Source organism: Paramormyrops kingsleyae, chromosome 22, assembly GCF_048594095.1.
Source record: "Paramormyrops kingsleyae isolate MSU_618 chromosome 22, PKINGS_0.4, whole genome shotgun sequence".
Taxonomy (NCBI): Eukaryota; Metazoa; Chordata; class Actinopteri; order Osteoglossiformes; family Mormyridae; genus Paramormyrops; species Paramormyrops kingsleyae.
In genome coordinates, this window is record NC_132818.1 from 13,957,888 (window position 1) to 13,972,885 (window position 14,998).

Consider the following 14,998-nt stretch of genomic DNA (forward strand, 5'->3'; position numbering starts at 1 on the left):
GACCCTGAAAGCGCCGGAGGGGAGGTAAGCGTGAGAAAGGTGGGGATTGAACATTCTTCACGCAACACAAGTTGCATGACAGGCGGAATACCTTAACACAGAGAAAGGACTCCCTATTGCGATTCAGATCTGCAAAAATGCCAGGCAGCAATAAATGCTTATCAGGTATTGTGTGTACTTTGATCTTGGAGACGTGCCAGCCGCAGGTTTTACTTCCTTAATAACTGTGTCGGCATGATGAGTGTCTTCCCGGCTGTGGACGTCCGCGCTGTCAAGCGCAAACACAGTATCCAACACCTTTTGCTATAAAAGGCCGAATAAATTAATGAATCATTATTCATGAAAGGTTTTTTCCCCTCGGGAGCTTCTGTGGCCTGTACTACGAAGCAGGATTACTGGCTTATCGGGGTAACTTGTTGGATTTAAGGTACCACAGTTTAAATGGACTTCATATTCGTTCACTTGCATTTAACCCAGACTACCTTAAATCCGACAAGTTACCCCGATCAGCCAGTAACCCTGCTACGTAGTACAGGCCACTGGTTTATGATCATAAAACAAAGCCCAGACATTCCCCACATAAACCGGTATAGCTTGTCGGATTACCCCCAACAGATATTTTAATAAGACGCAAGCGATCCAACTATGCCACCTACCTACCATCAATTAATATAAATATATATAAAGTGGACAAGTTCAAACGCACTTAAAAGCTTTATTCTTAAAGTAACTAAAAACGATCCTTAAGGTTTAATGGAGCTTGGTCGTAAATTAAATACTAATTCCTACATGGATGAATTCACAATCCATTTCATGCGTATACATGACAGGAATATGGCAAACCAGTTTGTATTTAGATATCAAATACCATCTATTAGTAAAACATATGGCAATGAAGATTGATTCTAAATTTGAACAGATTACACACAAGACAAGAGGGAGAATGTTTCATGTTTTGCTGAAAAACGTTTATTGTCTTCAAAACAAAGGTTTCCCCTCCGCAGTATTCAGCATGAATTTTAAATTAAACGTGAAGGCAATGCAAAAAAATAAAATAAACGTTAAAGAAAATATTCACAGTCACAATTAATCCCACAAAAAGACTCCATGTATCACCATGCCGCTCTTCAACAAGACGCTCCAGTTCTACCAGTAATTGCTGTACTTTCAGGCTACAAATATACTCGCACACCTAGACAGAATGAGGTACGTAACGACATCGCTTCCGGAAAGCTATGCAGCAAATTTCACATCTATAAAGTGCTTTCACTGTACAATGCTTTTACCGAACGCCTGCTTATTAAAGTCGGTACTCCTAGATTTAAATTTATGGTGTTTAAAAAGTAGACTAAGGATTCTCTAGACCCTTGTCCTTCAAATGTCGATCGACATACAAAACAAGTCGTCACTTTCACCTTTTCAAGTAGCTAATCTCTCAGCAATGCTGCGGATAATTTCATGGTCAAATCAATACCTTTATACAGAATTGCATTAGAAACCTCAGAAGACAAAATTATTGCAGGAGGGGAAAAAAAACAGCAGTATTATCTTTACATGCAGTCTTCTTACCATCTGTATTTACAAAATTGTATTTCCTGTACAATACTGACATTGTTACAAAAAATGACTTGAGTAAATTAAGTCAACTGCAGCGTCTGAGATCTCAAACAGACCCTTTTATTTTTGGTCATCTTTCTCTTTCTCTTTCTCCTTCTCGTCTTTGTCCTTCTCCTTGTTCTTTTTTGACTTCTTTTTCTTATGCTTGTGTTTCTGGCCCTTCTGCTCAGTCTCAGACTCATTGCTGGTGTGCTTCTTGTGTTTTTTGTGTTTCTTGTGCTTCTTGTGCTTCTTCTTGTCCTTCTTGTCCTTCTTGTCCTTACGCTTCTTCTTGCTGTCCTGGCTGCCGCCGGAGCTGGCGCTGCTGCTGCGGGCATGGCTTCCTGAAGGGGAGGGGCTGGCACTGGCACTCGGGCTGCTGTCCGGGCCCCGGTCCCTGGCCCTCTGCTCTGCTCGTCCATCGGCATCTGAGGCTTCGCTGTCACTCTCACTGTAGTCGGGGACGAAGGCTGCCTCGTCTGTCTCGCGGGCCAGGTCGGAGGAAAGCCGTGTGGACCGGACTGAGGGAGGCTTGGCTTTGCTGTGGTCACGCTCGACACGGCCTCCAGCCCGATCCGTCTCAGTCCTGGGTTCAGGGGAGCTGGCCCTATGGGGGGGCTTGTGGGAGCTGTGCTCCTTGTCTCTGGAGTCCCTTGTCTCCCTTGTGTCCTTACTGTCCCTTACATCTCTAGTCTCCCTTGTGTCCTGGTGCCTGTTGCTCTGCCCTTCTTTGCCAGATGACCTCTCAGCCTTCCGAGGTTCAGATTCTTGTCCTTGTCTTGGTGGCTCTGGGGCACTCTGAGACGGCCTCTTTTCCCGGCTGGGGCTGTGCTCTGACCTCCGGGACTCTGAGGGCCCAGACCCCCCCGACCCCCTCTTTGCCACATCTGTATCCCTCTCTCTATCTCTCTCTCTATTACGGGGAGGCTGGTTGTGCTCCTTTGAGGGTTGTGGGGACTCCCGCCTTTTGGCAGGTTCCCTGGGTTTGCTGTCTTTGGGTTTTGATGAAGAGTGGTCCCTTTGGCTTGGCCTGTGCTCTGGTCTCCTGTCAGAGCTTGCAGAGCTACCTTCCTTACTGCCAGGCTTCCGTGATGTTGCATCAGCTTTGTCTGCTGGCCTGTCCCTAGAGGAGTGAGAAGCAGAGGAGCTGCTCCTATCACTACCATGGTCGCCGCCACGTTCTCCCTCTTTCTCTCTGTTCCTCTCTCTGTCTGTGCTCAGGACCGCAGGTTTTCTCTTATCTGCAGACTCCCTCTCTGCAGCGCTCCGCTCCCTCTCTGCAGCGCTCCGCTCCCTCTCTGCTGTGCTCCGCTCCCTCTCTGCTGTGCTCCGCTCCCTCTCTGCTGTGCTCCGCTCCCTCTCTGCAGCGCTCCGCTCCCTCTCTGCAGCGCTCCGCTCCCTCTCTGCAGCGCTCCGCTCCCGCTCCCTCCCCTTCTCTCGTTCTCTCTCCCACTCCTTCTCTTTATCCCTCTCTTTGTCATTTGGAGGGGAGACCTTTGCAGGCTTAGTTTCTGTCACAACTTCAACCTTCACAGTTTCCTTAGCAGCAGGGGTAACTCGTTCAGGCTGCGGTGAGTTCTTGTCATTGGCTCTCACAACTGTGCTTTCAGGTGCAGCGGGGGCAGGTGTGGAGTTGTCCTTCCCCGGGGGCAAGGATGCCTTGGCCTCCTCATCCTCAGATTCATAATCTTCCTTTTCCCATTTGGAGCGAGGAACTTGGATCATGACTATCTCATCTTCTGCGGGAGTGGAGCTGTCATTAGTATACTCCTCTAGGGTTTTCACCACGGTTTTCTTCAGGTCCTGCTTCTCCTCGACCTTCTTGATTGGACTTCCCCCTGTGGAACTTGTACTAAAATCAAGAGAGAAATGCCACCTTCATTTCATGCACAAAGCATTACAAAAATGTCCTCATAACTCTAACAGGCAATAAAACACTTCGTATATATACAACTTTTCAAACAATAAAAATGGTCTTACCTGGTATAATCTACCAACAAGCTGGAGCCATCAGGAGCTGGTATTTTCCTACGGATCTTGCTCTTTGTCTTCTCAGGTCTGCTCTTTCCAGCACCATCAGCAGATTCTTCTACAATAGGTGCGCTGTCCGTACTCCCTATCTTCTTGCCAATCTCACGGTTAATCTTGATCTTCCTCAGAGGCACAGGCTTTACCTCCTTCTCCATCAGAGGTCGAATAGCTGGTCTTTCTTTCTCTGCAGGCTTTTCACCCTCAGGCTTGGGTTTGGGTTTTGGGGATCCTTTTGCTACCTCAGTCGCTTCAACTTTGGGTGATTTGACCAGAGCGCCATCTGGGTCCTTCTCCGGAGCTTTCTCCTCTTTTCGTTTCCTTTTCTCAGGTTTGGCTTCGGTGGTTTTGTTGGCCGGCTTATCCTCACTCTTGATGCTCTTCTCAGTCTCTGTCTTGGGCTTCTCGTCCTTGGTGGGGGCTTTGTCATGTCTGGGAGCCTCCTTCACATGCTCTTTCTTCACCTTTGGCTCTTCTTTTGCAGGCTTGGGCTCCTGGCTATGTTTCGTGGGCTTTTGTACCACCCTTCGGGTTGGTGGAGCCTTTTCCTCTCTCTGTGATGTGTGCTGCTTGCCAGAATCCACTTTCTGAGAGAAGTCGTCCTTTGCCCTTTTGACTGCTGGCTCACAGCGGGGTGACTTTTCACGATCCAGGTCTGCTTCTTTCTCCCTGCAGGACTTCGAGGTCTTCATAGATGACTCCTTCTTAGGGGTATTTGCCTCTGGTTTCCGCTTCAGCTTCTCACTTTTACCTTTGACTTTTTCCCTGCGATCTTTGTCTGAGGTAGCCTTGTAGGGCACGGTTGGGCTCTCCATGGGCTCATCCCTAACGGGTGTAGCATCATCACGACTGGAGGCCATCAGCATCCCATCGCCCTTCCGGTCCTCCTTCCTCCCATCATCCATGGAATCCGAGTGACTGAAGGAATCTCCCTCCTCTCCTTTCCTCTTTTTCCGGTGCTTCTTGTGCTTCAAGCCTTTGGGATCTCCAGGGCCACTCCCGCTAGGCTCTCTATCTTTGGGACCCTTCTGTGGCTCTTTCCCTGCATTGCCTACACCTCCAATGCCGTGTCCCTCCTTAAATGGAAATTTGTCCTGGTAGGCCTGTGGCCCATGACGGCCTCTTGGGAGTAAGCTATGGCTCTGGCCGGGAGCAGAGTACTCTTCCCTTCTCCCACGTCCATACGGCGAGTTCTCCCTGGGCCGTGGTGGGGCAAACCGTTCTGGAGTGAACGGTTCTCTGCCCGCTGGTGGGGCCCTCCCTCGAGACATGTTGCCAGGTGGATTGCTGTAGTTCTTGAAGTATTTCTCATACCATTCCCGATACTCCCTCTCCCATTCCCTGTACCTCTCCCTCTCAAATGGATCTCCCTGGTCAATGTTGCGGCCATAATATGCCTTGGCATCATATGGAGGAGGTTCCCGGTAGCGGTTCGCATACTTGCGATCTCCATCAAGCTGCAGAAGAGGCATGGGCTTCTTTGGCGGGGTGTGACTCCTGTAAGCTGCCGGCGAGCGTGACCGTGAACGGTAAGCCCCTGCACTCGTGCTGCCACCGTCTCGTCCCCTGTAGGATGGGGAACGAGTGCGGGAGCGGTGGTAGCCATGGGAGCGGGACCTGGAACGGTAGCTGCGGCTGCGGCCTCGACCTCCACGCCGACCATATGGGGACCGGGAGTAGGACCGGGACCGGGACCTGGAGCGTGACCGGGACCTGGAACGGCTCAGGGAACGGGAGTAGGAGCGAGGGGACCGGGACCTGGATCGTGATTTAGAGTAGGAGTAGGAGCTCTCGCTGTATGATGACCCTCTATAGGGAGACTTTGATCTGCAAGGAGGGAAGTTTGAACAGGCAATCAGACACAGAAAAATGGGACTAATTCAAACTCCAGCAAAAATTCAAGGCATTTTACCTAGAATACGAGCGCCGTTGTTTCTGAATCTTCCTGTACGCCAGTAATTCTTTGGCAAAATCATTGGTGAATTCCTCAAGCTTAGACTTCTCCCTGGCAATGAATTGACAGTGCGAACTATTTATTGAAAACAGGAAGGAGATAAAACTCGACAGTTAAATCAGGCAAGGGCATCATGTCATCATTACTACAAGACAAGCATCACAGGCTAATCATTCAAAATATTGCCACCATATTTAAACACAAGATCAATGAAATACTATAATAGGAAATACAGAAAAGATTAAACCAATAAGGTGTGGCCATTGGCTTAGAGAAACTCTTTAAATCATCAATGCACTAGATTAACATAGCTTAAAAACTCACTCTTCCTTCAACCTGCGTTGCTGCCTGTAGAACTCTTCCTTGGACAGGAAAGGTGCTGGCCCAAGTTGGGGTATGGGGTTGCCGATGGGGGGCTGGGCCCCAGGGGGCACCCACTGGGTGGACACCGTAGCCGGGGCTGGTGGGTAGACGGGCGGTGGCACATTGTAGTTGGTGGCAGGTGGCTGCCCTGTTGGGTACTGCAGGGGGTATGGCTGCGGGGCCAGACCAGGCGGCTGGGGCATGGCATGTGGCGGTGGAGCAAAGAGGGAGGGGGTAGGCATGTAGACTGGGGGCGGCACTGGGAGGGGTGCCTGCAGCCGCTGAGGACGGTCAGAATGAGAGCGCCCTCTGCCTGCAGTCCTGGAGGGGAATATGTAAACATTTTTCAATAATGCAAATCTTCAGTAGTAATGACTGAACTGAATGTAGGAACAGGAGACTTACGTGTCCCAGGCAGGTCTGCCGGGCCTGGGTAGGTTGGGTCGAATTAGCGGTCCTACAGGAAAGTAGAGTCAAATCCACTAGATCAGTCTTCACATGAATGTCGAGCACCATTAAAAGGTGTCCAAACAGCCACCTTTCCCAGGATCCTTCACAAAGATCTTACCTGTTCTGGGGATGGAATGGCCTAGGGAGTGCGGTTGATCCATCACTGGCACGTGAAATCCCTGCTGATGAAGGAAAAATAAGGAACTTAAATGACCATTCACAAGCGCCTTCGGAGATTAAAGTAACATCCCTGTCATGTGCTTACCTTTGGAATGACAGGGGCTGTCAACGGTGGGTCAGCTGACACCATTACCGGGGGTGCTGATGGGACATTCTCAAGCTCCCTGTGGAATATTTGAGATGGGAGACAAAAAAATTGTTTAATTTCAGTGCAGTTTAACCTGGTTATGGAGAAAAAGCTGTAGTGGGAGGAGTAACAAATCCCAGGATTGCATCCAAAACTCGGCAAGAGATAATGGGACCAATAATGGGTGAGACTCACTTGGAGAGCACAGGCTCCTCCTGCTTGATGGACCTCTGGGGGGAGGGAGAGGCAGTGCTGTAACCCGGCACACCTGCCACAGCACCAGTCTGCATGGAGGGGGTGCTAGCTGCAGCAGTGGGCGGGGTGGGGGCCGCGTGTGTCCCTGGTGCACTCACTGCAGGGGTTGCCGGGGGAGGGGTGACCGTTGCCGTGGGTCGGGGAACGTTAGCCAGTAACGGATCTTGCTGCCGGGACGTGGGGGGCCTTATTGGCTGGACGGGCCGCTGAACCCTCGGCTGGGGTGGGACCACGGGTGCCGCCGGTTGGGCCGGAGCCTTGCGCATCCGTTTGGTGTAGCCAGTCTCGTTTTTGAAGTTATTAACAGCCTGGTGGGAGACTTACTTTCTTACATTTGGCCCCATAGATACACCACTCACCGCCAATACTCAACTGTGAGCAAATATCAGTATTTACATTCATTTTGCAACACAGAGACACTTGACCAATTAGTTCAAGGCAACAAATGAATATAATCACCTGTCGCAGGAACTTGTTAGCAATTAAAGCATCAGGAGAAACATCAGATTGGTGGCAGGTGGGACACACATGCTCTTCAGATTCTAGGAGACATGTTCTGATACCTGAAAGGGAAAGGAGATGATTGTGCTTTATCACCCATCACCTTCTCCTTTCCCACCCTTAGGCCAAGCAAGACACATCTAGTAGGGGACTCACAGTCGTCACAGTAGCTGTTCCCGCAGCAGGGGATGACCACCGCGTCAGTCATCAGGTCTTTGCAGATCAGGCACAGCAGTTCATCCGGCACAGGGTCCTCCTCCTCCGAGGATGATGACTGTTCTGGCGGCAAGAACGGCGGCTTCTCCTTCTTGCCGATGGCATAGGCCTCTCTGTATCACCCAGGAGATGGGGACAGGCTTGTTTCACTCCAGTCAGACTTGGTAAATGGACAGGCTCTCCTAATCTCAGTCACTATAGATCATAGTGTAGAGGTCACTGAACACAACAGAACACTTACGCATCAATGGTGGGAATGGCGTATCTGCCAGTGTTAGTTAACATGGCTCCTTTCATGCTGGGGTCATCCACCTCCATCATAAAGCTCCGTGGGATCCCGGTGCTCTTCTTGATACGCTGTGGTGCCTCAAAGCTCTTGTCCTGCAGGTACGACGGAGTGAGGCTGACTCAGAGTAGAGATCTGTGTGTGGTTTGATTCAAGGAACTCCACATCTCACCCAGAAGCCCACACGTCACATGACATCCTCTTACCCCATTGGTTGGACAGTTTCGTATGTAGTGTCCATTTTTCCCACAGCGGAAGCAGGTATAGTTTGGAGGTGGCGGTCCCACCATTTTCTTCATGTAACTGCAGAGAAGACAACCTATTACAACCGCGACACATCTGGGGTTGGGGGGTGGAGGGGGGTGTCCGTCACATGATAACGGCATACTTACTGAACAGGATCATATTCGTGATTAGACTGTGACATCATAGCTCTAATTTTATCTTCTTCAGAAGCATTGGCCTCAGCGAGGTTGGCGGTCTGTGCAACAGGCAACAATCTTTATTTATTTACAAAAGCAGGACCAAGAAAAGACAGACTGCTTCCATAGAGCTATTAAAGTGAGCACGTCCCATCCTGTAGAGCAGCTAACGGGCCCAAAGCCGAACATCTGGGGAGCCGAGACAGACCAGCAGGCTACAAAGCCTTCAGCGGCGCCCCCTGCAGGTGGGTTAGGACTGTTGACCGCTCAGCTGCGTCTCATTTTGCATTAAGCCCTCCCCATACAAGGTGGGTTACAAGTGTAAGATGGATGCCACACTATTATCCTGTTGTTAATATTCAATGCAAACATCTGCATTTGTAGGATATTATACAGCCAATAAATCTTAGTGGAGGCATTTATCAGGGAATTTTTATTTATTTATTTAAGTCATAGGTCTTAAAAACTAAGCAGACATTAAAATGTGGGCTTTTCAGAGACCTGACTTTAGATACCAAACTATTTTAAATATCTCAAGTCACACCCAGTCAGAGATGCAGAAAAAGTCCATCTTGAAAAGGTTTATCTTCAAGACTTGTATACATAATCACTGATCAGAGTGGCATCCAACTATTGGCAGTCGAGCATTAATGCTGAATCACCTACAGTGCTGTAAGCAACATACATCAGGTTTGTTTGCACAGACGCAGCATCTCATTTGACTGCATTATAATTTTAAAAATTACGGAAAAAATCCACCGTGATCGGACATTAGAACAGCCTATGGCTTTGTTCAAACAAACCAGTGCACACATTCAAACAGAGGTTAAAGTGTTGCCCAGTACTGAGGTTCAGAATAAAACAAAAAGGAAAAGCACCTCATGAAGGATTACAGAAAATCATGTCACTTTTCTGATGGCAAAACTGGTCCATAAAATGCCCAAATCTTCATCAAAAATCTGTTAACACTTTGAAAAAGTTCACTCTTCCCACCAAAATCACCCCCACACTGGCACAGGGTCAGCTCTCTACAGGACCAGACATGCACACAGTTGGAAAGACACCGAAGCCCCCACACTTCCTATAGGGGATACTGCACAGCAAAACGGCCCAATAGTGATCAGACAAGTTTTACTCTTTGGTGGTTAAGAGGAACTGAGTAACCAGCCTGCACACTACTGGCCACTTCCAGTCAGTATCCCCACAACACCTTCACACACGTTAGTGTCCAACAAAATGAAATAAGTCTTTCGAAACGGAAGCATTTCACTGAAGCATAAAAAGGCACATTTTGGAACAATAAAACTTTCATAAGGCTTAAAAAAAAAGTCAGTAAAGCAAAAACAGTAACGTTACACCAGATGCTACAGGGGAACTAGGATGTCATTTTGAATGCTGTACTGCAGACAGCTCCTCCTCAGATAGATAACGGAGCAGTGAAATCCACAGCAGACCAAATCATTAACATCAGACACTTCCAATAACACTGTGGCCCACACATAGGCCATTAGCCCAGTTATTTCCGTTTGGGATCAGTGTCAATCCCATGGGGTGCACTCGGGTGGCCCTTTACAGTAAAGTGATGCGCGTCAGCAGGGGTACAGGCCGGGGAGTGAGCATTGACAGAAAGCGCAGGAAGGAGAGTACCTTAGACAGCTGGGCCAGTGTAATTGAAGCAGCAGAATCATCGATCTGTTTGCAGAAAATTGAAAACAGAGTTTAATGCTATGATAAAACACGATTTCACACACACAAAACACGCGCTGTACGGCAACCCTGGAGTCACAAAAGGCAGTAAAATGAAAATCCCCTACAATTAAAAAAGGGTTATATAGTTACATCCTAAAGCATTATGGTGCAGTTTTTCCCCCCATTCACTAACAATATTTATCCTCAACTTTGATTCAGTTAAACTTTTTAATCTTCCACTTCATACACTCAATGTGAACCACAGTAAGGCAGCATCTATTTCACAATATGCAGGAACTATTTACTGCAGCATGTTAAGGTTAAGCCAAGTGTGCTGCAGAATAAAAACCTACAACTTCAAGCTAGAAGTTTTAAAGTCCCCTAACCAAATCAGATTCAGCATTACATGGCCTTATTTTAAAAAGGTAGATTATGAATGCAAATGTGACAGCTTATCACTAATTCCTGAAGCACAGTTGCACATGGGGGAGGACGTGAAAAAGTCAAAAAAAACCTCCCAATGACGACTACCTTCGCGTTAAACGTCAAGGTTGTCACAAAAACCTGGAAATGGTCTAATCATAACACTGTGTTGAATCTGGCACCAGCTTACAAAAAAAAAATTTGATAATCAAATTAAGGTCCAAAACCTACACATTACTGCACTCATTGCGAGGCAAGGTTAAGTCACACTCCGAAGAGGTGATACATATTAGGTCTGGGAGGCAGTCTGAAAATTCACATTTACAGACCGGCTCCTCTTGAGCATCACACGGACCAGGTCACACCTGCCTAAGGTCACGCCTAAAGTCCGTTGTAGTTGACTCACACCCCGATGAGAGTGCCTACCTTTGTGCTGAACTCACTTAAAAGTGAACACACAAGACCTTGCAAGAGGTGCTCAGAAATTGCAGAGAGATGTTTTATTGAGAAAGGTTGTGTTCTGCATGATACACAGTACTAAAACTGGTCAGCGTCGGTAAACAGTACACGCATCAAATACCCAGGAAACAACCCGATAGAATGCGAAGGTCGACTGTCATTGTGGTCTAAGTTTATACTTCAAGGCACTTGCATTAGCATCATTCAAATAAAAAAAAATGAAAACAAAAAAGAAAAACGCACACTTGTTTGTTCAATACACACATTTCTCAAGCTGCCTTTAATCATAAAGTAACCCCTAAGTCATTGCCTTTTAATCATAAATGGCAAACTAAGGCTCAGACAATGCATCATAACTGAGGACCAAAGGTCAATTCACACCAAAAGCCACATGATTGCATTTCCAAGACTTTCAACAAGGACACATTATCCCCCCCATTCTTCCAAATTGTTTTGTAATACTAGAATTACAGCTTCACGTTGAATTTCAGCCCAGTAAAAACTTGATAAAAAAAAAAACCAGTTTAACCAGTGCTGAATCTCGTAATCAGAATAACCATCTAGATATCTGTAACATTAGATTCAAGCTAGAAAAAAGCTTGGATGAAAGGCAGCTCATGACTCAAGGACAATTAAAAAATGCTAAGAGTAACCAGCACATTGTCAGTTCATAAACACTGTTCTTTTACCATTTTTCTGTTTCAGTGCAACAAAATTGGACTTCATAAAATGTTTCCAAAAATGGGTGTGAATCTGACCTTCAATAGTGTCATTTTAATATACAATACAAAGTGTATTCAGTGCCTCTGGTATTTTGTTATAAACACTTGGAAAAAAAATTGGGTGCTTGAGCCTTGCAAACTGCTGCTGCATCTTGGAAAAACAACAGTTGGTGGTTAAACTCAATTCTCTCTGTGGAAGACTGGCGTAACCTCACCACAGAAAAAAGCAAAAATCCTCAGAGAATCAAGACATCCGAGCGGCGCAATACAAGGTGAAATTAAAAATATGACTCAATACATTTTTATTAGGAAACAAAAAAAACAGCTTTTACAAAATGTAACACTTTAAGACAGACAAACTTTGAACATGCCATCATGTTCACTCGATACCACAATCACATGATCTGATCGATTACACAATAACCGGTACATTGTGTGCTTCACCCACGATATTCCAATATGAAATACAGTGCAACGGCATGCACAAAACAATACACACAGGGTTCAGTGCTGTGCAGTCATAAAATTAATTGCATTTATGCAGATCTTTACCATACAAAAAAGATACAACATTCTAACACCAGAAGCACACGCTTCAGAGGATACACTGTTTCCCATACTAAAACTATAGGAATAAAGTGCTTTGTAAGAATGTAGAAACAGTAGAATATCTAGTAAAAAAATGTGAGTGTTTTTTACATACTGCTTTAGAAGGTCCACTTGAAGGTTCAGAGCGGTCACTGCAAAGCAGATAAAAAAAGGGAGGGTTACATCAACTGCAGGAACATTTTAAGTTAAAACTTCCATGCGTTAAACTTTACATATGAGCACAGGGGAAAAAACACACTTACATGACATATGTTTTGCTTGTGGACTTGACTCCACCAATGGGAATTCTTCTGATGATGACTGAGGAGTTTTTTGGAATGAGCGCTCCATCATCAGTGTACTCTACAGAAACGGATCAAATGAGCACGCATTCGATTATTCTCACGACTTCAGAGAAAATTGTGACAGAGAAACACTGACATTTCAGACATTTACTGTTTGGCTACAGTGGGGAAATGCACTCAAACGCACAAAGTGGCTTCCTACAGACTGTCAGCTGGTTCACGGAAAACACCGCAGCTGGCTGGCAAGAGTTTGACACGCAAAATGGATTCCCGAAGCACGAGTTTGCACAGGGACGGAATGCAATGCGCATGCGCCAAAATGCCAGCAAAGCGCTGGTTATACACGGACAATTAAACTCAAGTCGCCGTGACAAGGTCCCGGCATTTTTAACACAACGTTCAATGCATTTTTGTATTAGCGAAGAGAAATGTGTATTTTAACTATAATTCCTTGAAGGTATAACCAGGACACTGGTTCTGAAAACAAGGCCAACACACTCAGCGGCCCACAGGAAGACAATAATTGTTATGTAGAAACTCACGCAACCCTACCAATTACAAGTAGTACATATTACTACATTAACCCTCCCGAGGAACTGCGAGAAGCAGACGCCGCAAACCAGCTGGGCCGGAACCGCTCGCGAGCCCACGTGCGCCGATCGGAACAAGCAAGTGAAACCACCACGTTCGTGCCGAACGGCTCCCTTCAGTGGTGGGCGACCGCTTCGTTTCAAAATTAAAACCATTCGAACTTTGGCGTTTAAGGACTAAAATTGAAAAGCTCTTTAGCATCACAAGGTACCGAAGTAAAACCGATCCATCAAAATATACAGAGGTCGCCATTTCGGAAAAAGCACGTAAGCTTTACTTTCGAAAAGTGTCTGCTAAACAGATGTAATGTTATGATCATCAGCGTTAAGTCCAACCTCCCATACGAATTGTCTGTAAACATAGTTACTTAGTAGCCATATACTGACCTCCCACGCCATTTTACAACGTGTACTGAATATACAAATGAAGTGTTACTTACCCTCTTTAGTCTGGGCGTTGGTTATCTGCAAATCGCAGTCGGCGGCTTTGAGTTTTTCGCGACCCATTATCTGTCGCTTTAGGTCACTGAGCGTAATGTGCAGCCCATCAAACGTGACCGTGTCATAATTCAGTTTAGATGAGAATTTATAATGCACACAAGACATCGTGTAACCAGAATACACTAGCTGAATTGGCCTAACAAGGGGAAAATCCAATGTACAATCAAACCCTAGAGAATGCACCGCGATTACTCAACCTGCGTTTTGCCAACAACCGCTAGCTGGCTAGTTATTATGGATAACCATTATAAATGTAGATGTTTCAACATGAGTCAGCAGGAGTAAAATGTTCTTCTCTTAATTAATCGAAGTGGGAAGGAAAGGTGGCGGGGGAATCATCAAACTACATTCACACCAATAAAAAGTCAACCAATATTAAATGACATAGTCTCAAATAAAACTTCCACAACTGCAGTCCGTCAGTGTAAAGTGATCAAAGCCGCGAACGGTCTTCCAGATCCTTGGCAGAAAAAGAGTCCAGTTGGGTCCAAACGACACCAAGAATCAACGAAACTGAAAAGAGAGGAGGAGAGGGTAGCCAGAGAGTCCGAACCGCGATGGCGGCTAATGTCGGCCTCCCCTCAGCGTCCGTGACTTCAAAATCAGTCTCTTTCTCCCTCCCCAGAACGTAGCACGGTCCAGTCGAGCAATTTAAGCAAGTCCTCGGTACTCCTCTAGAAATCCGTCGTGTCCGCGTCCGCGCAGGTAATGGCGGAGGGTGAAAAGCTTAAGGAGCTGAAATGTGACAAAGGAGAGAAAACAGGGGGAAGAGCGGCCTAAAATGGCCTCCCTTTCCCCTCTCACCAAAACAAAAAAGGCCGTCTACCAAAAACGTCGCATCCGCCTTACATCAAAACCTTAAACACATCCCTCCCCGAAGTAACCCACAATTTTTAATTATAATCCCAAAAAGAAAATACTGCATTAACGTCCTATTTTTAAGGGGAAAAAAATCCGAATTAACCGTCGCCCGTATTGCCGCTTGTGTAACTACCAAATCTCTGAAAAGAACTATGGCGGACAGCTCTGAGACACATCAGGGGTTTCCAAGGCAAAACGCAAGGGGCACGCAACCCGACGTCATGCGTAATGACGCCGTCGCCTTCTTCTCTTGATTTATTGGCGGCTCTTTCTTCAACAGTAACACTTTATACCGTCCCCTACATATGTGGAGTGTACATAACAAAAATAAACCTTGTAAAGACTTAAAATCTTGTAAAAATTTCTCAAGCGCCGTTTTAGTCTTTCGTAGGCGCTGCCAGAACATCTAACGGTGCTCTGTCAAAATTCCTCCTGCTCCTTAATCCGAAAGCTGTTTAAAACACAACCAACCTTAAAACCCC

General features: G+C 46.5%; 1 protein-coding gene across 3 annotated transcripts; it reads right to left on the reverse strand.

The window, feature by feature from the left end:
- Positions 1 to 942: 942 nt before the first annotated feature.
- rbbp6 (retinoblastoma binding protein 6) lies at positions 943 to 14,701 on the reverse strand. 3 transcript variants are annotated; one of them, XM_023821745.2, is made up of 17 exons: positions 13,595 to 14,701; positions 12,523 to 12,622; positions 12,375 to 12,411; positions 10,026 to 10,070; positions 8,349 to 8,437; positions 8,163 to 8,259; positions 7,912 to 8,051; positions 7,611 to 7,783; positions 7,413 to 7,516; positions 6,894 to 7,261; positions 6,657 to 6,735; positions 6,510 to 6,570; positions 6,347 to 6,398; positions 5,903 to 6,262; positions 5,537 to 5,653; positions 3,577 to 5,451; positions 943 to 3,448 (listed from the first exon to the last, which is right to left on the reverse strand). In XM_023821745.2, the coding sequence occupies exons 1-17, from the start codon at positions 13,758 to 13,760 to the stop codon at positions 1,678 to 1,680; spliced, it is 5,634 nt and encodes a 1,877-aa protein (XP_023677513.2). In that variant the 5' UTR covers positions 13,761 to 14,701; the 3' UTR covers positions 943 to 1,677. The 3 variants fall into 3 exon arrangements, with proteins under 3 accessions (XP_023677513.2, XP_023677514.2, XP_023677512.2); XM_023821746.2 differs by having other exon boundaries at positions 5,537 to 5,629; positions 6,510 to 6,573; XM_023821744.2 differs by having other exon boundaries at positions 6,510 to 6,573.
- Positions 14,702 to 14,998: the final 297 nt, after the last annotated feature.

Coding starts and splice junctions, on each gene's coding strand:
- rbbp6 (XM_023821744.2), bottom strand. CDS start 13,760: ATGTCTTGTGTGCATTATAAATTCTCATCTAAACTGAATTATGACACG. Junction 7,517..7,610: donor GAACAGCTACTGTGACGACT/GTGAGTCCCCTA, acceptor TTTCCCTTTCAG/GTATCAGAACATGTCTCCTA. Junction 6,574..6,656: donor CAGCCCCTGTCATTCCAAAG/GTAAGCACATGA, acceptor TTCCTTCATCAG/CAGGGATTTCACGTGCCAGT.